This window comes from Lemur catta, chromosome 8 (assembly GCF_020740605.2).
Source record: "Lemur catta isolate mLemCat1 chromosome 8, mLemCat1.pri, whole genome shotgun sequence".
Classification (NCBI taxonomy): domain Eukaryota; kingdom Metazoa; phylum Chordata; class Mammalia; order Primates; family Lemuridae; genus Lemur; species Lemur catta.
Genome location: NC_059135.1, coordinates 1,490,705 through 1,514,241, shown reverse-complemented (window position 1 = coordinate 1,514,241; position 23,537 = coordinate 1,490,705). Strand labels below are relative to the sequence as shown.

Sequence of the window (23,537 nt, the reverse complement as noted above, 5' to 3'; positions counted from 1 at the left end):
GAGGGTTTTCGTGTCCTTGTTTCCCCTTTCTGACACAGAGGGGCCATTTTTAAACACGGACTCCACAAAAGGCCAGAAAGCCCCATTGCACAGGAGCGTGGTTCTTCCCACAAATATTCACGACTCCTCCTGCAGGTGTTAAAGGTGTGCATCTAGCCACCCACTCAGTGCACAGCCCTGGTCCCTTTGTCCACCTTTGGAGCACGTGTTCCTGGCTGTGGCCGGGACCGGAGCGGCCGCTGCCAGCAGCTAGTGCTTTGTGAGAAGCAAAGCTCCGCTTTCCAAATCGTCACCTCCTTATTCTCACCAGTTAACACATCTCTGTCGGTGTAAGTGAGAGCACGTTACTGACAACGGCGAGAGCTCTGCCCAGGAGTCAGCCCAGAGGAACAGCCACCTAAGTTACTGCCACCTGGTGTTAACCCTTCCTTACAGTGTACAGCTGGCGGCCGAGTGGCAGGGAGATCAGCAGGAAACAAGGCGGAAGTTCTGTCTGGGCCTTGGCACCGAGGAAGCTGCCAGGATTCTGTGAAGGCAGAGGGAGGCGTCACAGAGCTCACACGGGTCCGAACGTGTGCAAAGACCCGGACACGCACACACGCACACGCAGACATGTGCAGGTTACTACACATGGGGCCGCGTGACCCAGTCTGGCACTCCAGCGCCCTCAGAGGCTTCCGAGGTTCGCAGCCTTAGTCTGGACGGGCCGTGCCGATCCTCACCGGGCCCACCAGGCGGCTGAGTTACTGCCCACCAACCGTCCTTCCTGCACCCTGGACCACTCCTTCCTGCTGATCCAGAGGCCGATATCCTCGTTCACCAGTGAGGGAACCGAGGCAGGAGGTACTCCAGCAGGACCCCACAGCTCCCTGGGGGGGCAGCACGCGGGGACCAGTCTGGAGCCCCCGGTTGGAGCTGTAACCGCCGCCCTAACACTGTGTGCTGCAGGCCCCCGGGTACCACTGCAAACCTCAGTGGAGGGCTGACTGCGGAACCACCCGGTCACTGAAGAGTCCACCCAAACACCTAGCTGTTTCCCCTGAGCCTCTTACGCTTGCTTCAAGGAATCCACGTAGGAAACTGCAAGATCTACTCTTGTGAATCAGCCTCGACACCATCGTGCTGAGAAACTGCCCCCTGAAACACACAGGCCTGGCTGCTGCAACCCTGCTGTCCTCGCCCGCAGACTCAGCCGTGTCTCAGACGCAGGGAGCAGCCTCTGCTCCCCGCCGCACACGGAGCCGCACACGGAGCCACACACAGAGGGTTTCCAGACACAGCAGTCGGCGTTGACTCCACCCACGGCCACCGCGGCCCTCGGGAAGCCGTGCTGGACAGGGGCTGTCCCCGGTGGGCGTCAGCTACTGAGTTCCGGCAGAGGACAGGAGCACAGCTGAAGCGCCAGCTGGAAATCCACTTGGCAGACCTGACTCCGGCTCTAACGAAAACCTCCCCTGGCTGCAGTGAAGTGTCCCTTCCGGAAACACGCCAGGCGATGCTCCCACGGAGCTCTCCGGGTGGAAGTCAGCGTGGCTTGTTACTTAGTGTCTTGGCTTTAACTCTGAGAACCGGCACTGCTGACGCCACGAGGCCCAGGCATTTCCCGCTCTGAGAACATTCTTCACTTCGAGGCGGACACAAAACAGTGATCTTAATTTTACCCAGCCACTGTCAATGACTGAGCTGGACCAATAAGAAACCTAAAAAACAAATAATCTCCCCGCCCCCACCCGATGTTATATTCCCCTCTGAAATGGACAACATACATTGCTCACGTAGAAGGCATCTCTTTCAAAGTCACTGTCATGTCATCCTAGTTCTTTGGGGCCCAGGTTGGCGATGGCGGCTGAGGAAACACGAGGCTACGGCGTGAGGAGCCGCGGCGCCTGTGTGCCCACTCAGGGCGAGGGACGGGACCCACGGCAGGGTCTGCAGGGTGCTGCCAGCAGGACGGCCCGCGCACGGCTGCACGGCGTGCTCTGCCTCACACGCCACTGCAGCAGTGAGCCCCGTCACCCAACACGGCCCGCTGAAAACAGTGCTTGCTACGCTGACAAACATGGTCCTCCCACGTGTGTGCTCTGCCTCACACGCCACTGCAGCAGTGAGCCCCGTCACCCGACACGGCCCACTGAAAACAGTGCTTGCTACGCTGACAAACACGGTCCTCCCATGTGTGTGCTCTGCCTCACAAACCACTGCAGCAGTGAGCCCCCGTCACCCGACACGGCCCACTGAAAACAGCACTCGCCATGCTAACAACACGGTCCTCCCATGTGCGTGTGCACACACACAGACTGTTAGAGATTGTAACAGTCACTCAACAATAAAAGAATTAAAATTACTCTGCATGTGATATGTTGCTTTCTTTTAATTGAAACAAGGACAAAAGCTAGTCACCTTAGAGGCTAACGGCATCGTGCAGGTGGTTAAGACGGTTCTTCGCTTTCTTGACTAACCAGCTCCTGACTGCAAGTGATGCCCACAAGTTCTTTAAACCATTTGAAACTGTCCTCTGAGAAGGTCCACTACACTGCGCGGTGGCAGAGGCGTGGCCACACCGCAGCTGGGCAGCACGTCACTGGATATCATCGTCATCGAAGAGATCTTCAAAATCTAGGTAAATAAACAAAGCCACGTTAAGGGGACACCCACGGGGAAGCAACTGGGGGAATCACTTCAAAATTAATTCTATGGGAGTTCAAAATAGAGAAAACAGTGAACAATCTAACTGAAGACTTTTCCCATGACAGACTGTTTTATCCACGAGGGCTCACAATGTAGTACAAGAGGAAAGTGTTATCTAGGGTGTATTTTTAATCTGGTTTTTATTTAGAAGATGATCTTAAGCAAATGCAGGCCGGGGTGCTCTGGAGCACGTGGGCAGCACCGCACGGCACGGCTGGGCACCAGGGACACGTCAGTGCCCACATCTGCATGTGTGGGCCCTGCAGCCACAGCGCTGCCCCTGCTGATGGAAGGGCAGAGGCGAGTGGAAGGTGCCGGGGGGGCCTGGTGAGGCGGAGGGAAGCCCACCCAGCTGTGTGCCACGGGAACACCAGTGCCGGGTAAACTAGAGAAAGCAGGACCAGGCCAGACAGAACACTCCCTGTAAGGGAGGCTGGAGGACGGCCAAGCTTGAGAAACACAGGCTAAGCCCGTTCCTGCCGGAAGAAACGCAGCAAACACATGGCACACTGCTTTGGGCAAAGCTGTGGCCATGTTGTCCTTCTGTTTACTTTTATATGTTTTCCAAACTCCTTTCCTTCTCAATGGGAAAAGGCAAAATATAAAACCCATTTGTGTGCACAATGTGCAGTATGATCATGAATTAGAAAGAGGAAGCTCAAGTCCTCGATGGTTAGACAGAGCGAAGAGGCAGGTGGCCTGCTCACACCGCCTCGCCGGCCCTCCTGGGGAAGGGCAGTGACCCCGACACACCTCCAGCCACCGCGGAGGGTCCTGGCTCTCCCCAGCCGCACTGCCGGGCTCCACACCCTCTGCCTGCTGACCACCGCGTGTGCTTCTGCACTCAGAACTTTCCGCCCGGTTCCTGCCCCAGCTGACTCTTTCACACCCTTCGAGCCTCTGCTCTGCTATCCGCTCCAGAGAACCTTCTAGCAGATGCTCCTAGAGACAATCCCACCCATCCTGTGTCGGGGCTCATCACGGTGACGTCCCTGCTGGCTCACTTGTCTGCTATTTTGTGAAACACAGGGAGGGAAGAGAAACCTTGTTCACGGCTAAACCCACTGCCCAGGGAACAGCAGCTCATCCTAACCAGTCTGATGGACAGGACTTGGCCGAAGCCCTACCCAAAGCCCACACAGAGCTCTCACAGCAAACGGTGTCCCCAACACCTGGGACGTCACCACCTGACGGGGCAGCGTGCGCTTCTGAGCTGTGCCACTGCGTGGGCAGAGGGGCGCGATGCTCTTCCGTGCCCCCTCCTTCCCAGCTGCGGTTAAGGGGAGAAGCGTGCCACACGGCTCCTGGTGTCAGGGCCCCCCGACGGGTCAGCCTGGGCCCCTCAGAGATGCTTTCTCATCAGAGTTGAAGGGCTGCTCTTACAAATCACACGACTCGGATGGCACAACACAGCCGACCGCCTCCAAAGCACGGGGCTGGCAGAGGATGAAGGGACTCCAGAGGAGGGCGTCACACTGTGAGTCCACCGTGCCAGCACCAGCAGTCACGCGGTCCTGCCCACGTGAGGAACCTCCAGGGCCACCCTGCGGGAGCAGTGTTTTCACAAAGGCGGCTTTGGAGGCACTCCGCACCCCTGCACAAGCTGTTCCCTCCGACAGCTGCGCCCCTGCATAAGGAACCGAGAAAGGCTACTCAGCTCTTAAGGCTGGGCTCAAGCGTCACTCCTCCCAGTTCTGACTCCAGTTGGTGACAGCCAGGATGTAGCCCCAGGGGAGCCTGCACCCCAGTTCAGCTGCCTGGCTTCTCCCCTCAGGAGGAAACTGGCTGAAAACAGCAGACAAAGGGACGTGGACTCGGGGTTCCAGGGGCCCTCGGTGAGTCGGGAACCACCGCGGCAAGACGGCCTCCCCAGCTGCCACCGGAAGCCAGAGTCCTCTGTGGGGCAGGCACCACGGATTGCAGTAGGATGAACAAGGGAGAAAAACACCACTTATCTCTCCCAAGCAAGAAACCTTCTTGTGTTTCTACTTATTTGAACCCTTAGCAGGGGTTAAAATGATCTGAAGGAGCAAGAACTTCAGAAACCAGAAGAGAGCAAGAACAATATCCCTTTATCATATCTGAAGATGTTACGTATTTTATATACAGTGAGCTTTTCACTGATTATTCGGCATGTCCTTGGCAAACAGCATTAAAGTTCCTAAATACAAGATGGAAACATGCCCTGCATCCTGCGTCCAGAGGCCAGGGAAGGGCGAGCGCAGGAGCGTGGCTGTCACTCTGCAAAGGCAGCTGAGGGCACAGGGACCCCTGGGCAAGCGGGGGTGGCTGGGAGAGGAGCATGAAGGTGCCATCTGGAGAGCGTGGGACAAGACAGCACCGACGGGCGAGAGAACTGGGCTCTCACGCCCGCATCCCGGGCAACAGGCCAGACCCGCTACAGTCTGGGGCACAGGCGTGTGCTACCACTCACGCCAGGGCTCACCCTCAACTACTGGGACACAAGACACGGAGCAATTTCTGCTACTTTTCTCCTGAGAACCAGGGCTGGCGGCCAGTGTCCTCACTCGTATGACTGCACTGCACCCTGACAGTGGCACAGGGTCTGGGCTTTATTGTCCTTTGATCCAAATTATTCATGTCACAGAGTTGCTCTGCTGCCCTAACCTGCAGCAGCATCCAGATTACACCTGGCACCCCAACCCCGGCTCCTTACCGTTAAAAAAGTCTGCGTGAACGGCCTTTTCATTGGCTGCCAAGTCCATCAGGAGCCCGGTGCTGCCACCTGCCTGGGGACGGGAAGGCGAGGCTACGTCAGCTGTGTTTTCCGAGAACCGGTGACGAGCACATTGCGGCGTCCAGGGAACAGGAAGGTGGGTGATGGGAAAGGTGCTCAAGCTGGAGTCAAAATTACAGTCCAGACAAAGGAGGCGTGTGTCGGGGATTCAAAGCAACTATTAATACCAAACATTTTTAAGGTCTCTCAAGGTCGCCCATTCCTTGATTCCTCTTTGCCTTTTAAAAAGAAACCTGCCATTGCCCGAGGCACAACCACTTCTCTGTAAACCCCAAGGTTTCCAGCCCCCATGGACAGCACCAGAGGCCGCAGACGTGCAAAGCCGAGCCTGGTTGTTTCTCCGCTCTGCATCCTTCCTCCTTTCAGCTGAGAACTAAACCACTTCCCTTGGGAAAGTGACCTGCCCTGGCCCTGAGGTTCTGGTGGGGGCTGCCGTCACGGGACCGTAACTGCCACAGCTCGGCTGTGGTGGTAAAACCGTGCCACCACCAAAGCCCAGCAATCTGATGTGCTCAGGATTTTCAATCAAGTGTAGAGTCGCCCAGTGACAATCGGAGCAGAGTCCCCCGATAGCAGCACCCTGGACAGCTGGCCACAGGTCCCCCAGCTGCCCTGGCTCCCACATTCCTGAAGCTGCTTGCCCAACCTGTCCCTGGTCCTCAAGCAGCCCAGCACGGCCTGTGTCCCCTTTCTGGGATACCCCCAGCACCCCAGAGAAAACCCAGCATTCGTGGCTTCCTCCCTTCTCGTCTCAGCCTCCCTCCCCAGCACCATCACATTCAGCCACACAGACGCCACCACTTAAATACCAGGTTCAGGGCGTCCCCACTCCCACCTGCCTCATCCAGACCCTCCAGTCTCCTGTCCCCATTTTTCTACTCTCTCAGCCCAAACCTAACCCCTCCTGCAGAGCAAGTCAGAGCCTGTCCCTCCCCACTGCACAGCCCTGCAGCGGTTCCACGTTGCCTTGGGCACTGACTCTGAAGCAGGACTGAGGAGACTGGATTTATCGGAAGTGCTTCAGCAGTGGGTACACACAACTACCCGTTCTAGCGCGGCTACAGACTGCTTCATGATCTGGCACCGTAAGCTCCGCCACGTCAAACTGTATGATGTCCCTTCCCTTAGTGAACCGTGGGTGTCACTAAGGGAAGGGAAAGACTCCGCTCCTGCCAGGCTTGCTTCCTTCGCCCCTGTCTGCTTGGCAAACACTGTGTCCTTCAGCCTTCTGAGCCACCCCGAAGCCCTGAGGCTTCTTCCCCTGGTGCGACTCTAGCTCTCTATTACACCTGGTGTTTGCAGTCAGCCTCGCTCTGCCATACCAGAACCTCCAAGGACAGGGCCTGCGTCTGAGCATCTCTGTACCCCCTGAGCCTTGAGAAAGGGAACTTGCGGCCTTGACACCCCAGAACCGGCCAGACACTCCGAGCTACGCTGTAGTGTCCCGCGGATGAACATGAACCATGCCACGGAACCCCCACATCAGACAAGGTTCCCTCTGGGACCATGAGGGAGTCGGGACAACAAAACCAGACCACTTCATAATCCGGTTTAATTACAGAGAAGAACAAGGCCACGGTACAAAGCACAAAAACGCCAAACGCCCCTTTCTCCCCGAATAGCTACGATGACTGACAGCCGCTTCTTTACCAGGGGCAGCTTTTAGCCTCGCTCCAGCCTCCCTCATTCAAGGCTGGCTGAGCCCACTCAGAGAGGCGCCCTCGCTTCCCGCAGCGCCCGCGCCGGGGCACAGCCGCCTTCCTCCCCCAAGTCCGCTAACGGTCGCTCCGGAACCTGCTGCTGGAGAAGCCCGTGGGTCCCCAGGCTGTGCTGCCTCCATCAAAGGGGCCATAAACCCAACTTCCCCGACTGCGGCTGCGCCCGGTGGTCCCAGCAGACGCCCCGGCCGGTCAAGCCGGGCGTCGCGGCTCCCCGGGCGGCGCCGCACGGTCGCAGGCGGACGCGCCGCCTTCCCCGGTCCCCGCGGGGTCCGCGTTCGTGTCCGCGGGCGGGGGGTGCGCGCCTCGCTCCGCAGCCCGCCGGGCCGGCCCCGCCACCCCGGCCCCGCTCCCCACGCTCGGAGCCGCCCGCCCGGCCCGCCCGGCCCGCCTTACCTCGTCCAGGTCCACGTAGGGCCCGGCGCCCTCGGGGAACATCTCGTCCACCGCCGGCTTCATCGCGGGCCCGCGGCGCTCTACGACCACTTCCGGCCGCGGCGGCCGCTTCCGGTGCGGCGTTCGCGGCAGGTCTAGACGCCGGAGGACCGCCGACTCGGTGGTGTCGCCGTGGCCCGCCGCAGGTGTTCGCCCCGGGGGGGCGTCGGGGCGGGCAGCGGGGCGGCCACGGGCAGAACAGGGCCCGGAGATAAGAGGCAACAGCCAGAAAGTAGGGAGAACGCCAAAAACAAACAACCAGCCAGATTCAAAAGTGGGCCAAGGAGTTGAACAGACGTTTCTCCTAAGACGACGACGTGCAGGAGGCCGAGGAGCGCGGGCCGAGGCTCGTGTGCAGCAGAATCACTGTCAGACGCGATCCCGCAGTCCCCTTCTGGGCCACACCCAAAACCACGGAAAGCAGAGACTTGAAGACACCCTGAGACGCCCACGTTCGCGGCTGCAGGACTCGTGGCAGCCGGGGTCCACTGAGGCAGGAACGGGGAGACGGGTGGGGAACAGACTGAGCCTTAAATAGGAAGGGAGTCCTGTCACACGCTGTACGTGGACGGACCCCGAGGACGTCATGCCAAGTGAAATGAGCCCTTCCCGGGAAGACGAACGCTATGACAGCACCCACCTGCGGTCCCAGGGTCGTCAGACCCTCGACACAGAAAGCAGGACGCCGGGTGTCCAGGGCTGGGGAGTCAGCGTGTGGTGGGGACAGTTTCAGCTCAGCAAAGATGAAAAAGTTCTGGAGACGGACGGTGGTGACAGCTGCACCACAGTGTGACTGTGCTTAATGCCCCCCAGCGGTGCACTTGGCGATGGTTGAGGTGGCCGATTTTACCTTATAGTTCACCGTGATTGTAAAAAAGAATGTGAATGAGAGACAAGGGCGGAGAGAGGAAGGAAAGGAGAAGGAGGGAGGGAGGAACTTGAGCCAGACTTTGTCAAAGATTATTTGCTTGTGCAAACTTTATTCAGGTTAAAAGTTAAAAGTTGTTAAAGGAAAAATTATCCTGTTCAGTGCAGGCCCTGAACCTCCTCCTAGGCCTGTCCTCCCACTTCCTTGGAAAATCCAGCTTTAGCAAAGAGCCCCATGTAGCCAGGAGCCCCCCACAATATCTGACCAGGTTCCTCACCCCGCCCAGGGGGTATCTGGGCACCTGCTGCCCTCGGCCAGAACCCCCCCACACCCTGACATCTCCTCTTAGTCATCTCCCATCACGGCCCCGCCTGGCCCTTGGCCATCAACCTGCACCTGCCTGAGCTGGGTTGGGAGTAGGCCCCGATCTCTCCCCGAGTGCGATCTCTCCCCGAGTGCAAGACCCCATTGCAGTGGCCCTGGCACCTGTCACAATGGCCCTGAATGACATCTGCATGTGCTTTATCAAGGACTGTTGGATAATTTTTTCTTTAACCTACTTCTAAAGGTTGGTTTGGGGGCTGGGCCGCTAGAGAAGGGATGTGGTGGGGAGGGTGGGTCCGGGGAGATGGGACTGGGCGGAGATGTGAGGGAGGTGTGGGCTGGGCAGGGGCCGCCTGGCTGGCGTGGACACTGGGTGCAGGCAGAAGCAGCGCCGGACATGTGGTTGAGCCTCTGGTCCACACTGACGCCAGTCACCCTGAAGTACCCTAGTGGAGGTCAGATCCACAAGACAGGGACTCGCTGGGGACCAAGAGGAGCAGCCCGTAAACCAAGCTCTTCCCCAGCAGCAGGGCGGAGCTGAGGGGCTCCAGTGTCCGCTTGCACACTTTTGGGGGCTGGGGGGCTCACTACCTGTGCAGTTGCTGTCCCACTGCTGGAGGCCCGTGCCTGAGACTCTGTCCACGCTGCCTACCCGCCCTCCACTCCCTCAGAGTGCCCAGGTGAAGCCCCTTCCTTCCGGCAGCCTAGAGCCTGGAGCCTTCTCCTGGAAGACCAAGCACCCCAAGCGCCCCGGGCCCTGACGCTGCCGCACAGACGGGCTGTCATTCCTGTGCGCACTGCTCCAGGACGTGCCGTGCTGTGACACATGGCTGCCCGGCCTAGGCGTGGGCGCTGCGGATTTGCTGCTGCCCAGGTTAGGGGCCCAGCCAGGGGCCGCCTGGACTGGGGTCTGGTTCCCTGTACTCAGCTGCGGGACCTTAAGTCAGGCAGTGACCTGTGTCTCTGCCTCAGTTTCCCCACCCATAATCTGGGGGAACTGCAGCCGCCCAGGCCATGGTGAGAATTAAGTGAAAGACTCATGAAGCGCCCGTCCTGAGCCTGTGCGCGTGCCCTGCAGACACGCGTGTAGACAGAAACGTGCACATGTTTATGGAAGAAGTGCTCATTAGTAATCAAAATACAACCAGGTTAATTTGTCAAGTGAAGTAAATAGGACCCAAGTGCAGCTGCTTCTCGAAAGACAACCCACAGGCGTTTGTTGTTCATCTTCCGTCAGGAGTTTATTGAGTGTGAGGCCAGCCCCCCCCCACCCCCCACAGGGCCGTGGCTCCCGGATGACCCCAGACCTGCCCCGAGGCCTGGCCACGCGCAGCCTGGGGGTGCGGGGCTGCTCAGTCCTCCTGATAGGGGACGTGGAAGCCCAGGGTGGTCCCCAGGGGGAAGTGAGCGAAGAAGGTGCGGGCCATGTCCTGCAGCTGGGGGTAGGCCCCTAGCGTCTGGAAGTATTCCACGTAGTTCCAGAAGTCAGAGGTGGAGAAAGGCCAGTAGGGCATGGCCGGCAGCTCCGCATAGGGGTCTGGAAGACACACAGCACCTGCCTCAGGGCTGTCCCCACTGTCCTGCCCGGCGTCGGGTCCATGGAGGCCTCAGGGCAAGTGGATGGTGCCCAACTGCGCCACACTGATGGAACCTTCCGGCTCAGGGCCGGAGCCTGGGCTATCCCTGACATGGGTGGGGCGAGGACCTAGGCCCTTGGGGACACCTGACCTGGGGGACAAGGAAGAGGAGGAGGATGAGGGGAAGCACGGGGCCTGTTCTAGTCTGGAGGGTCCTGAGCAGGCAGAGAGCTGGGGTTGGAGTGCAGGGGCCCTGGCAGTGTCCTGGTGGGATTTCAAAGGTGAGCACAGTCCCCGGGTCCTGGAGTGCAGGTGAGGACAGCCCTGACAGTTCTGGACTGAGTTAGGACCCGGCGGGGGGTGGCGGGAGGCCTGGGGGCTGGAGCCCAGGCCTGAGGTGGGAAGGTCAGGCGTGGGCAGGGGCCCTGGCTGGCTGCCCAGGGTGTTCCCAGGTTGCTGGAGGGCAGGGCCCAGGCCCAGAGCCTGGGAGTCCTTGTGCCTGCGCAGCCCCAGGCTGGCCAAGGGCCAACTGCTGTGTGCTCAGGCCTGCGCTGAGCCCGGCTCTCCACGTGTCTGCCTGGGAGGAGAAGCCACTGCCCTCCCCGAAACCTCTTCTGCCGCACCCCACCCAGAGCACCGGTCACTGCCACAAATGAAAGGAAAGAAGCCGGAGCACAGTACCTCCCTCCTCCTGCACAGGCTTGGCCCCTGCAAGCGAAGAGAAGGGACATCACCCAGGTGGCCCAGGCTCCTGGCCCGTCCCACACCCACTGCAGGGCTGGTGGCGGGGAGGGCACAGGAGGGCTGCTGGAGGTCACGGCTTGCAGCCCTCACCTGCGAGAGGCCCCAGCAGGAGGCAGAGGACCAGCCCCGGCGCTGTGCAGACGAGCATCTTCCCCAGGCGCCCGGTCGGCTCGAGCAGGTCCCCCTGCAGCGGGAGGAGAGACACCCACCTGTCGGGGCCGCTGCCTCTGCCAGCCCCAGCGTGGGCAGCACTGGGGCCAACAGTGCTGGTACAAAGACAATTTCTTACTGTTTTCAAGCAATTTCAACGTCAGCAGTTAGGCCATCATTCGGAGGTGAAATCCCTGCCTCAGTTGGCCTGATTTAATTTTCACTATTTAAGAAGTCGCGCTCACCCCCCCAGCCCCATCCGGCCCAGGGTGCCGTCCGAGCCCTCCGGAGGTTACCTTGCAGCCTGTCCGCTCAGCCCAGCCGCAGCCCGGACGGGTCTGCTGCCGGCTCCGGGGCTCTTTATACAAAAGGGCTGGAGACAGGCAGGAAGTGTCACCTGCCTGAACTGTCAGCCTGAATATTTCATCCCCTGCAGGGGACTGAGGGCCTCTGTCACCCGCTGGCAGCCAGAGTCAGGGAGCAGCTTTTGGGAATGTATCCAAAGATCAAACGGAGAGAAAAACATCCTTGCACAGACCATTTTTAAAATTTTTAGGACTGAATTCAACATCGGTACTTGAAATAAACCCAATTTCCTCTCCCCAAGGAGAGACGCTCCGTGCGATGTTGGGTCTGGCTGGGTTCCCTCCCCCGTGAGGAGGGGCCGAGGAATCCAGAGCTGCCCACTCAGGAGGAGACCCTCGGAAGCCCCCAGCCCAGGTCAGGGGCTGCTGCCTCGGGGCTCACGTTGAGCAAGGTCACAGGCAGGAAATGTGGGGTCAAGCTGGACTGGTGTCCTCAGACCAGAACTTTCCTGCCTTTACTACGCATAAGGCCGTGGTTGGGAAGGAGACAGTCCCAGCCCCAGGGAACCCAGCAGCCAGCACCAAGGGTCCCTGCGGGTCAGGCCACTCTCATTGCGCCATGGCCCCACTGACCACGACGTCCCCGTGCACCTTGTCTCCCCAGTGAGGGCAGCCTCGTGGCCCTGCCCCTTGGGGTCCCCTCGCCCCACTGGGGTCAGCGTGTCCACATTGTTCCTGGTCACCTTAGGGCATTTCAAGGACGCTGGGAACCTCCTCGCCCGTGTCCTGCGGTTCCACCTTCATCGCAGCTGCCCACGCGTCCCCACCCAGAGCATGAAGGGCTCACTTTCCCCGCAAGGGGCCTCATGTCACACGGTGCCCAGAGAGGTCCTGGATTCAGCTCATGCGGTGAGGCAGCCACCCCCCCGGTCAGGCTTCGGGCTGCAGCAGAACTGCGGGCTATGGCTACGGGGGCAACGGATTCCCTCGGGCGGTTGTGTCCGAGGCCCCGAGACCACCCCAGGCCGGTGACTCCCTGCAAAGGCCGCAGGACCCAGCGCGGTGGCCCAGGGCCGAGACCCATCAGGACCCAGCGCAGAGTCCACCCAGGGCTGAGCCCAGCCGGCAGCGGGCAGGGCCGGACGGGTCCTCTGGAAGGGACAAGACGCTGGCGCAGGACGGTTCTCGGACCCAGGCGACCCGGGCGGCCGGGACTGACTCCGACCCCGGCGGGCGGGCGGCCGACTGGCTGGTCTCCGGCGCCCCCTGCCGCCCGGCGCGCGGCACTGCGGGAGCCGAGGGCCCGCCCACCTGTCCGCGGGAGGCGGGGCCGGCAGCACCTGAGCCGGCACCTGGGTCAGCACCTGTGCACCCCCCCCAACTCCATCACACTGTCCTGTGTCCCCGGTCCAAGCAGAGGACGCCGCCCTCCTGCCTGGCTGTGCTCTGGCCACTTCCTGTCCGAGCCTGCCCTGGTGTGTCGCCCGGTTCACCCGACTCGTTAGTGTCAGAGCCCAGAGTCCCCTGCAGGCGCCACCCTGCTGTCCTCGCCGAGTCACGGGGATGTGACCCTAACGAACTTCACTTTGCTGATGGCTCCTCGGCTGCTGTCCTTCCTCCATGCAGCCCGCGGTGGAGCCTGGATACGGAGGAGCAAGGTGAGGGACAACCCACATTTCTAGTCATACTTGTTATTTCAATAAAAGAACTTATTTAAATACCCTGAATTCTAATGAACATGAAAAAAAAGGGCTTTTGGGGGAGAAAACGACGTTGACTGGGAAAGGCCTGCGTAAGGTGAAAATAGCGAAAACTGTCAGCTTGGATGTTGTCGTGACAACTTAGAAGCCTGGAGCCGAGCAGTGGAAACCCAGCAGGACCCGGCCTCAGGCTGCAGGGCACAGGCGTCCTCCCTGCTTCCTTCCGGGCCCCCAAGCGGGGGTGACTGGGTCGCCTGTCGCTGAGGGTGGGCTCCAGGCTCTCTGCACAGTGGGGCCTCCCAGGGTGCGGTTTATGCCGGTACATGGTCAAGGCAAAGTCCCCACCCACATCACAAGGCTGCCCGAGAAGGTGCGTTTGTGTACACGAGAGCCGCAATGTTTAAGGCCTGTATATTTCTTCTTGTTTCATGATCTCATTCCTTCCTTTAAGTGACCATGGAGATTTCTGCCTGTGACAGGGCCTCTCTGGAAACAAAGGGGAGCCTAGCCTGGGCTGCAGTGGGACTGGGGCACTGGGGACCCCGGGAGCCCAGCTGGCCTGAAAAAAATGCAGGATGCTCAGCTAGATGTGAATTTCAGATAATCAATGACTACTTTTTAGTGTGTGTCCCAAATATTGCCAGGGATATATTTATACTGAAAGTTATTCCGTGTGTAGCTGAAATGCCAATTTAAGCTGTGTTTTCATCTGTTAAATCGGGCAACCCTGTGCAGGACAGTCATGCGGCCTCGCCTGGCCCACGGTCCCCTGCCCAGGTCTGGCCAAGGGCCGAGGCTTCCGGCAGCAGGAAGGGGTTCCAGCCCTGACCACCAGCGTGGCCCCAGCCCATGGGGCAGGGCAGGCAGCTCTCCACGCTTGCAAGGCTCGTCTGTGAGATGTCACCCCCTGGAGCTATCAGGTCATCACACAGGACCAGTCAAGGGCTGTAGCCCTGACGTCCCCAGGTCACCAAGGCCCCTGGCCTGGGACACCCACCCAGGGACGCACGGCTGTCTGGAGCTGGCCTGGGCTGGGCTGGTCACCGAGCCAGAGGGGCAGGCAGACCACTGCTGGCAGAGTCCCCTTCTCTGGGGCTTGGGGCTGGGGATGGGGACACAAACGGGCACTTGGGATCCCCAAGAGAGACATGCACATCACACACCCCACACGGATGTGTCCTTGGTGGCCTCCTTTTCTCCCTGAACTTATTTCCCTCGTGGAGAAGGATTCCTTGGGGTCACAGCTGCGGAAGGGCTGGTGTCAGACCTGGGCCCAGGAATACACGGTCGCCCACCCAGCCACGGAACACCCACCCCTGCCCACGCCCACACAGTGGCCCATCTGGCTCTCACTGTGCCCTCCTGAAGTCACTGGCATGGGTCCCAGTTGGGCCAGGACGCCTGGAGACACAGAGTCAGGGACTGCAGTGGAGATGCCCCAACCTGGTGACACGAGCCCCTGCTTGCTGGAAAGGGGCCGGCAGAGGCCTGTCCACAGGCTCTGACTCCCCTGACCCCCAACACCTGCTAGAGGCCCACGCTAGGGAATCTATTTAACGCTAACCCAGCCTTTTAGCCACTCCTTTGGGCCCCAAATTCCTCATCCCACCACGTTCCCAGAAGTACAGTGGGGAGGGGCAGGGTGTGGCACGCAGTTTGGCTCTTTGCCGGGTTGGAGGGGGTCCTGGAACTCTCTGGCAGGGCTGGCTGGGGGTGGGCTGTGGGGTCCCAGGAAGCAGCAGGGGCCTGGGGCCAGGCAGGAGCTCGGAACCCCTCCTGGGCCAGGAAGGGAGGTGGGCCCGTCCTGCCCACGGGGGCTGACACAGACTGATGGGGGTATTGTAAAGTCAGCGACCTCAGAGCTTTTGCTGTGTGGCTTCGCCGAGGTACCCTACACAGTCAAGCGCACCCGTCGTAGCACTCGACACACTGAATTTTCACCTGTGCACCTGCGCACCACCACCTGGACCACCGTAGGGACCATCTCCAGCGCCCAGAGTCCCCGCGTGCTAGGACTTCCTAGGACTTCCGCTGTTAACCAAGAAAGCCACGCCCACACGCCCCCCTTCCAGACCCTTCCCTCCAGTTGGGTGGTCTGCACTTCTCCCTCCGGACTTCTAGTCGGTCGGACACCTGGACCGAAGGAGACCCTCTCCGCCCCTCCCCTTCACCTTCCCCGGGAAGGGGGCTGGGCCAGACCCCTGCTAAGGCCTTTCCAGGCTCCGATCATCTGGGGTTTGGGGAACAGAAACCCCGGAACGGGGACCGAAGCGCAGTGGCGCGCAGCCCCCAGGAGAGGGCAGCCCTGCGCAGTCAGCGCGCGGCACAGGTGTCGGCGGCAGGTGAGGCTGGGGGCGGGGCTGCGAGGCTCCCGCGGGGCGCATGCGCGGGGCGCATCTTGGGGCGCGGAAGGTGTCCCCCGGTCCCTGCGGGAGGACCTCAGAGGCAGGTGCGGCTGCGTCGCCCGGGTCCCTGTGCCGCTGCAGGGGCCGTGCAGACTGTTCCCCTTCGCAGACGGAAATGGAGGCTCAGAGGAGTGGGAAGCCCTGTGGGGTGAGAACTCGGGGGGACCCCAGCTGTGTCCCCCATCTGGGAGGTGCACCCTGCCCTCTGACCCAGCCCACCCAGGCCCGTCCCACTGGGGTCACTCCCCAAGGAAACGCCAGCCTGCTTCTTTCCTGTCTGTCTCCGGTTCAGGATCTCGGGGTCCCCATTTCCTTGTGGGTCTTTGCCAGCTTCTGGGGTGCAGCAGGCAGGTGACAAGTGACCAGGCTCATCCCCACCCAGGCTGCATCGCCCCTGCCCACCTAGGGCGAGTGTCAAGAACGAGAGGCGCCAGGATCCTTGGGTGGGGCCTTGGCCGAGGCACAGCCGCCCCCCACCCCCCAGCGTCTCCAGCCCGGGTGGGTCTCAGGCCCTGGGGGTCTCACCTAGAGAGGGGGTCTCACCTAGAGAGGGCATCTTGGCTTTGCTCTGCCCCTCATTAGCTATGGGACCCTGTGCAAGTTACTTCACACCTCAGTTTCCTCATCTGTAAAGTGGGGTGACCGAGGGCTGTGAAGGGGACTTAAGGGGAGGGTTCCCTGGCTCACAGGAGCCCCCACGGACATCGGCTTCCTTGTCACCAGAGCCGCACCACGTGCAGCTCTCCACCCCCAAGAGTGACGACGCCGTGTGAGGGCAGACAGGGAAGGGACGCGGCGGGTCCCTCCCAGCACTGATGCTCCCGACAGGATCGTTCCCAGCCCCCGGAGGCCCGGGACACTCCCAGGGTGCACGGCTCGGGCCCGCACCGAGCCCGCCTGGTAGGAGGGTGTGTGCCCAGTGGGCTGGGGTGGGGGCCTCGGGACAGAGGAGCTCAAGGACCTTCGCTGGGGAGAAACGCAACGCTTCACCCATCCCACCAACCGGGGGTGTGAGAGGCACCAGAGGGACATGCAGGGAGTGAGGGGCTCGGTCCCTCGGGGTGGCCCCGCCTGGGGCAGGACGGCCAGTGGTGGCAGCCCAGGCTCGGAAAGGACCCGTGAGTCGGGCTGTGGGACTGGGCAGGGCAGCGAACGACGGGACCACGTCCAGGAAGCTCCTGGCACTCGGTATCCCCGTTACTGCCGCAGCGCGGGTACAGGGAGAGCAGCTCACAGCACGGGGACATGAGCAGGGTCACGTGGATGTTGGGCCCATGAAACAAGACACAATGTCGCAACAGAAGCAGCTTCTGAAACAAGGGAATTAGGGGCCGGTCAAAATGTAAGGATCTCACGGGTGGCGGCTGGGTGCAGCCACCTGAGGCCCGGCCAGGGAAGGGCGCCCTCGCTCACATGGCTGTGTCAGGACGCAGCTGTGGTGGCCGATGAGGTGCTAAGGCCCCCGTGCCACGGGGCTCCTCTGCAGGGCAGTGCCACCGCGGCCACCGGCGCCCTGGGCACGAGCGTTCTGACTCCAGAGAGACCGAGAGGAAAGCCTTGCGTGCCGTCACGTCTGCACTCCCCCCACACCAGGCCCTCTCCAGGCCCCACCCTGATCAAGGGGACGGGGCTACACGGGGTGTGGACAGGAGCCCGAGGTCACTGGGGACCTTGCGGAGGCTCCATCCCCAAGGACACGGATTGGTCAGGGTTCTCCAGAGAAACAGAGCCGTTAGGGTGCGTGTGTGTGTGTGTGTGTGGACAGAGGGGAGAGAGACTTTGAAGGGATTAGTTCCCGAGACCGTGGGGCGGGCAGGTCCGAGATCCGCGTGGCAGGTGGGCCGCTGGACGCCAGGCAAGAGCCGAGGTTGCGACCCTGAGCCGGAGGACGGCGAGGAGGCGGGATTCCTTCTTTGGGGACTCGGTCGTAAGGCCATCAGCTGGCCGAGCGAGGCCACTGACACATGGGGGGAGACCTGTTTACTCAGCGTCCTCTGATTCGAATGTTCATCTCACCTGCAAACGCTTTCACGTGGACATCTAGCCTGGGCTTTGACCAGACACCGGGGTACCACAGGCCGGTCCAGGGGACACACAAAACTAACCACCGCGGTAAACATATTCCGGGGAGACACCGTGTGCAGGTGGTGACCAGAGAACAGCACCGGAAGTGAGCGTTTGCTCCCAGCAGGTGTGGCTGGGACCTGGGGAGGGCAGGACGGCAGCGTTTGTCCCCCAGTCCAGCCGCAGGGGCACATGGGCGGGGGCGTGGGGGGCACCAGGCCAGCAAGGCCGCGGCTCGGGGAGAGCAGGGTGGGGCCAGGACCCCTCTGCAAGTGCCCCCGAAGTCCTCACTTGGAGTGATGCCCCCGAAGTCTGCAGGGGTGGGCGGGTTCCAACAGAGCGAGTGTGGTGTGAGAGGGGCCGTGGTGGGGGATCCTGTCCTGAGGGAATCTGGGGGACGTGACCAAGGCCAAGGGCCAACTCTGTGCCCACGGGGATGGGCTGATGGGCCCGCACCCCCGCCCAGGTTGCAGCAGCTCGGAATGTCACGGAACTTCTTCCTGTGGCAGGGGAGGGGTCTGGCCGGCAAAGGACCCCCGGGGACGGTGGCATCTCCTCCCCCAAACCCAAGCGGGCACTGGCATTTCTGAGGCTCCCAGGCAGGCCGGGGATCTCGGAGCCCTGCCATGCTGAGCCCCTAATTGCAGGAGGGACCAGGCTGAGCCAGTTCTCTCGGCCTGAAATAGACCCATTGTTCACCCTATTCACTGCCACATAAAAGCCGAATTTATGGGAACCAGGGCTCAGCGTGTTTCTCAGCCTGGCTGAGGCATCCGGGCAGCGTGGCCCGTCACACCGCCCTGGGGCCCTGGGCACTCCGGCCTTTGAGGGCCTCTGTGGGGGCCGGCACCAGCCCGGTTTCCCCCGCACACGCCCCGCACTCTCCTCCCCTGGACCATTTGGCCCCCTCCCCCACAGGTGTGGTTGGAAACGGGAGATAAAAGGGCAGGTTGCCGTTCACTTCCAGCCGGTTGTCCCAGATTCCGTGATTCATGCAGGAAGCAGGTACTGTGAGCCCATGGGCGGGCGGGAGTCGCAGCTCAGAATTAAAGGGATGGAGACGCCCTTTGAACCTCGTGCTACATCTGTGCCCTGGGCTGGCTGGGGCAGCTCTGCAGCCCACTGGCCTTGAAACAGAACCGTCGCCCCCTCCCCCATAAACAGGACAAACAGTGTGCGCACATTGAGGATGGAGAGATCTCTTTTTAAGAAGAAAAAAGAAAAAACACCTCCCCCCATCTCCCCTCTCCAAGCAAACCCACCCACGGTGTGTGGCCCAGCGTGGCCGGACCCTCTCCTGGCCCCCCAGGCCCACTGCAGCGTTGCAGGAGCCGAGGGCGGCTGCGCTCTTTACTGCGTGAACAACCACACGCTCGTCCGCAACTCGCTGTCTCACGTAAAGATGCATTTTAGCCCCTGCCCCGTCCGTGTGTACCAGCCCCGCCCGCTCTTCCTGCTGAACAGCAATTGTGGGAGCCCCTGCCCTGGGCCCCCAGGGACCGACCACGCCACAGTGGAGGCCTCGTGCTAAGAGCCGCATCGTCAAACCGCAACGCTGGGGAAGCAGAGAGACCCCCACCCGGACCAGTTACCCCTGAACACAGGAGGCTCCAGCCCACCTGAGTCCGCGTGGTAAGAAAGTCCCCCTGTGTTAACCCTTCCAAGAAAAGTGACCTGAACTCAGCCGACAGGAGCCAGTCAGCTTTTCTCTACTGTCCTGGCCCCGTTCCCACCGTACAGAACCCCCTGCTCGTGCCCCGTGGGAACGCCCGGCCACTCTGCAGATGGGCGGCTGCCCCGATTCGTGATCAGCGGATAGAAGCCGATTAGATCTGTGCTGGACTTGCTGTGATTTTGTCTTCTGACATTTCTGACAGCTGGCGACACCTTGGCACAGGGTTTCTCAGCCTTGACACGCAGCGTTTGGGGGGATAGTGCCCTGTGGTGGTGCCGTCCTGGGCACTGTCAGATGTCCAGAAGCTTCTCTGCCCCCTCCTCCCCCCACTGCATGCCAGGACCGCTCCTCAGTCAGGACAACCAGGAAGGTCTCCGGCACGGTCACACTCCGCGGGGCGGACTCCGGGCTGAGAGCGCCGCTCAGCTGTGCACCCACCGTCGCTCAGCCAGTCCCGGGGGCACACGCCCAGGTGACCTCTAGGACCTTGACACCCTCAGCGACGATGCTGTGAACATCTCAAACATCTCGAAATGTGTCTCGCACTCACGGTTTTGCTCCTATACGACCGTCCCTCTGATGGGCTTGCGGGGGAGGCAGACTCACCTTGAACCCACGAAGCCTAAGCCTCAGCCCTGGGGGCTCCCCAGCTCTGGAAAGCCCAGCGGTGTGTTCCCACAGTCAGTGGTTTGTAAATTTTGCAAAACAAAACAAAAAGCAATAAAACCAAACCCTGCTATTTGAGGGGCAACCAGTGAAGCCCGTTGCCTTTCTCTGCCATCCCCGGGGCCGGTGTGGTGGGCTGGCCGTGGGCATCTGGCAGAGCGTGGCCCTCTGGTGCGGACGCGGCAGGAGACGATGATGGGGTCTGCAGTCCCCTCTGGGCAGAGCCCAGCCAGCCTGAGCCTCGAGGAGGACCGTGCTGTGGCCCCAGCATGCTGGCCGGCCGGGGGTGGTGCGCCACGTCCTATCACCAAGGTGCTCCGTGGCACGTGGTGCTGGAAGGACATGGGTGGGCAGGGGAAGCCCACTCAGCTGCTCTACGATGTGGTTTGGGGGAACCCGCGGTTCCTGTCAGTGCCCCCGCATGGGCCTCTCCTGCTGGGCCAGAAGCACACCTGGACACTCCCCACACACTGTTTCTCCTTTCTTCAGAATGAGCTGTGGGAAAGACAGAATCCCTGGTGTTTGTCCGGCAGAGCCTGGCACCAAGCCCGCAGCGGTCCTGCAAAGGCAAGGACGTCGTGCTTGAGATCCTGTGTCCCCACCGACTGCACATCTTGGCGCATCTTGAGCTGACTAAGCCTGGAGGGTTCCAGAGGCAAAAGAATGCGGAGTTCAAAAGTGACGTGGGGTCACTGTGGGGTGGGAGACCCAGAGAAGCTTCCCACAGAGGCGCCCAGCCACGGGTCCGGCAGTCCTGCCTCCAGACGTCCCTGCCACAGTCACCTGCTCCCCACCCCCCCCAGCCTGCCCGGCGCCCTGCCCTCCTGCTGCACCATGGCCGCCCAGCACCGCCCAGTTCCCCACCCAGCAGCCATCGCCTCTACAAACACTCCCACCGCCCCAGCCCCCGCACGGCCCCTGACGGCCTGAGTCAAGCCCAGACCTCTGTCCTGCCCCTCTTGGGCCTCCCAGCCCCGGCCCTCCTGGCCCTCAGACACCCGAGTCCTTTCCTGCCGCAGGTCTTTGCCTGGCTGTTCCCTCTGCTGTTCCCTCCCACACTACGGCTGGGTGCCTGCCCCCCAGATGAGGGACGCTCCCCCTGCCCAGGGGCCACGTCAGAGGGAGGGGTCCCCTCCAAACCTGTGTTCTCTGAACACCATGCTAGGCCACCAGGGAACACATCCGGGTTGGCATCCCGGGGTTGCCATGGCAAAGACAAGGACTCACTTGTCCCTGTTACAGGTTTGAGTCCCTGTCGTCTCCCCGGCTGCACCCCCGACAGTGGGCAAACGTGCGGTGTGTTGCTGCGACGCCTGAGCCGACCCGGGCTGCCCGCTGCATGCCCAGCCCCCGTATCCCCATCCTGCCCGGCCACCCTCTCCACGCACCTTCCCGCCAGCGCACCTGGGGCCACCACCCTCTGCCCCAGCCACCAGACAGGCCACCTCTGCTCCTGCATTCCGGGCCATTCTAAATCTGCCTTGGCCCACCAGCCAGAGCCCCAAGCACGTACCCTGCACACGCCCTGGGCCTCAGAGGTGACTGAGCGGAGACACTCTCCAAACCGGAGGATGCGGAGGAAGCAGCCGCCGGCCTGGAGCTGGTGGGGCCGGGATGCAGGGCCCAGGGGTGGTGGGGCAGTGGGGGGTGAAGAGGGAGGAAGGGGCACAGGAAGGACAGATGTGGCCCCGTGGGCTGGACTCGTGCGCTGGACCCTTCCTGGACAGGGAGCGGCTGCCCATGGGCCGACAGCTGCTGGCCAGGCACCGACGCTGCCCCGTCCTGTTGTCACGGGTTTAATCAAGTCTCCCCAGGACCTCGGACTTGTCCCCAGGACCTTGGACTTGTCAAATGCTCTCAAGAACGACCTGGCCGTATTCCTCTGCGGATGCTGCCCTGATTAAAAAGAAAATTGAAAACTTCACACCTTCTGCCTGGCTGCCAGGAGGGACGTGAGCCTGGAAACCGTTCTGCTGGGGACAGCCCCTCCCCAGGGGACCCTGGCACGAAGATGAATCTGGGAAGGAAGTCGGAGGCCTCGGCTGGGAGTCACGGGTGGGGAGCCCTGCGCCCCTTCTGCCCACATCCCCAGAGCCAGAGCCCCTCGGTGGCACCACAGAACATTCCGGTACCAGGGGGCTTGTGAGCTGTGGAGGATGCATTTCTTGCACTGAGCTGCCTGGTCACAAAGGCCATCTGGGGATGGCCCACTGACCCCCTCCTGGTGACATGCCCCATGCAGTCCCCTGCCTGGGGGCCTGGGACCTGAGACTTGCTCCTGACCAAGAGCTTGGTGACAAGTGTGGGGACATCCCTCCCGAGGGACTCGTAAGCACCTCTGTCCCACTGGCCTCTGCAGCGCCATTGGTCACCCATCCTAATGGGAGCCTGCTGCCCACGGAGAGACCCACGTGGCAGGGAACTGAGGCAGCTTCGGGCAACAACCCTCAGGAAACGAAATCCTAGTGACAATCATGTGGCAATGCTGGAGGCGGCTCATCCCAGGTAATCCCTCAGAGCAGACGGCAGCCCCAGCCAGCGCCCTGACCGCAGGGAGCCCTCGAGGCAGCGGCGTCCTGACCCCTGACCGAAGGTGCGGGGAGACATGCTGGGGACAGTGAGGATGCAGCCGTAGAGGAGCAGGCTGAGACCTGAGGGGGGAAGGGTGCTGGGGAGCCCCTGGGCGAGGGGGTCAGGTGCTGGTGGGCGTGAGGGCCCCTGGCCACGGCCCTGCCTGGGAGGCACTGGCCCCCAGGCCCTCAGTGACCGCTCCATTGCGGGAGCTGCCCCGACTGGGCCCCTTCGTAGGTGGAGCCCAACTGCTGGCAGCTCTCTGGAGCAGGGTGGCTGTGGGTGGCGGCCGAGTTCCCGAGTCTGCGGCTCCCTGAGCACCAGAGAGACAGCGTTCGCCCCGAGACCCCCCCTGCCGCACCTGCTTTCCCGAGGTCTCCCCGCTTTCCCATCGTGGCGTCTGGCTTTTGTCTTCGGTTGCGCTGATGCATCCTTGGCCGTTGTACGCACTGCAAATATCTTCGCCCTCGCCTCGGCTCATTACTGACTTTTTAACCTGTGGGAGGAATCAAGCTTATTAAAGAGGGAGCCGGAGAAGAGACTCGGGGAGCCCCGTCTCCTCCCACCGCCGCGTCTGAGCCCACAGACTTTCCACCACACGTCCACCCAACAATTATGAAATCTGATTAAAATAAGGGGGGAGAAGACATTTCTCACAATACCTTCTGCTGGAAAATCGCAGTTAAAGCAATTCAGTGCGGTGCAGATTTAATTAAGATCGGATTGCAAATCCTGGAAACGGCATTAGCATTCAGCGTTTAGCCTCCTGGAAACTCAATGAATGTGGCAGTTGAGATTTAGGGGATTTGAAATGAATTTTTTTGCAGGCTGGGCTGCCAGGTGCCTATTAATTTGATAAATTTTGGAAGTTATTCGTGTGCCCCCAATT

The 23,537-nt window shown here is 61.4% G+C and overlaps 2 protein-coding genes across 2 annotated transcripts; both read right to left on the bottom strand.

The window, feature by feature from the left end:
- Positions 1 to 2,353: 2,353 nt before the first annotated feature.
- On the bottom strand, positions 2,354 to 7,668 carry COPS9 (COP9 signalosome subunit 9). The gene is made up of 3 exons (XM_045558779.1): positions 7,561 to 7,668; positions 5,366 to 5,438; positions 2,354 to 2,616 (listed from the first exon to the last, which is right to left on the bottom strand). Exons 1-3 carry the CDS (start codon positions 7,621 to 7,623, stop codon positions 2,579 to 2,581), a joined length of 174 nt encoding a protein of 57 aa, XP_045414735.1. The 5' UTR covers positions 7,624 to 7,668; the 3' UTR covers positions 2,354 to 2,578.
- Positions 7,669 to 10,143: 2,475 nt separating this feature from the next.
- OTOS (otospiralin) lies at positions 10,144 to 12,093 on the bottom strand. The gene is made up of 5 exons (XM_045559508.1): positions 12,087 to 12,093; positions 11,508 to 11,635; positions 11,203 to 11,296; positions 11,050 to 11,076; positions 10,144 to 10,328 (listed from the first exon to the last, which is right to left on the bottom strand). Exons 1-5 carry the CDS (start codon positions 12,091 to 12,093, stop codon positions 10,144 to 10,146), a joined length of 441 nt encoding a protein of 146 aa, XP_045415464.1.
- Between the last annotated feature and the right edge of the window lie 11,444 nt (positions 12,094 to 23,537).

What these genes read in the sequence shown, in the direction of transcription:
- OTOS (XM_045559508.1), bottom strand. An exon ending in GGCCGGATGGGGCTGGGGGG is followed by an intron (nt 11,297 to 11,507) that starts GTGAGCGCGACT and finishes CTCCCGCTGCAG; the next exon opens with GGGGACCTGCTCGAGCCGAC. An exon ending in GCCTGTGCAGGAGGAGGGAG is followed by an intron (nt 10,329 to 11,049) that starts GTACTGTGCTCC and finishes TGTGTCTTCCAG; the next exon opens with ACCCCTATGCGGAGCTGCCG.
- COPS9 (XM_045558779.1), bottom strand. Translation starts at nt 7,623, where the DNA reads ATGAAGCCGGCGGTGGACGAGATGTTCCCCGAGGGCGCCGGGCCCTAC. An exon ending in CCTACGTGGACCTGGACGAG is followed by an intron (nt 5,439 to 7,560) that starts GTAAGGCGGGCC and finishes TCCCGTCCCCAG; the next exon opens with GCAGGTGGCAGCACCGGGCT. An exon ending in TCACGCAGACTTTTTTAACG is followed by an intron (nt 2,617 to 5,365) that starts GTAAGGAGCCGG and finishes TTATTTACCTAG; the next exon opens with ATTTTGAAGATCTCTTCGAT.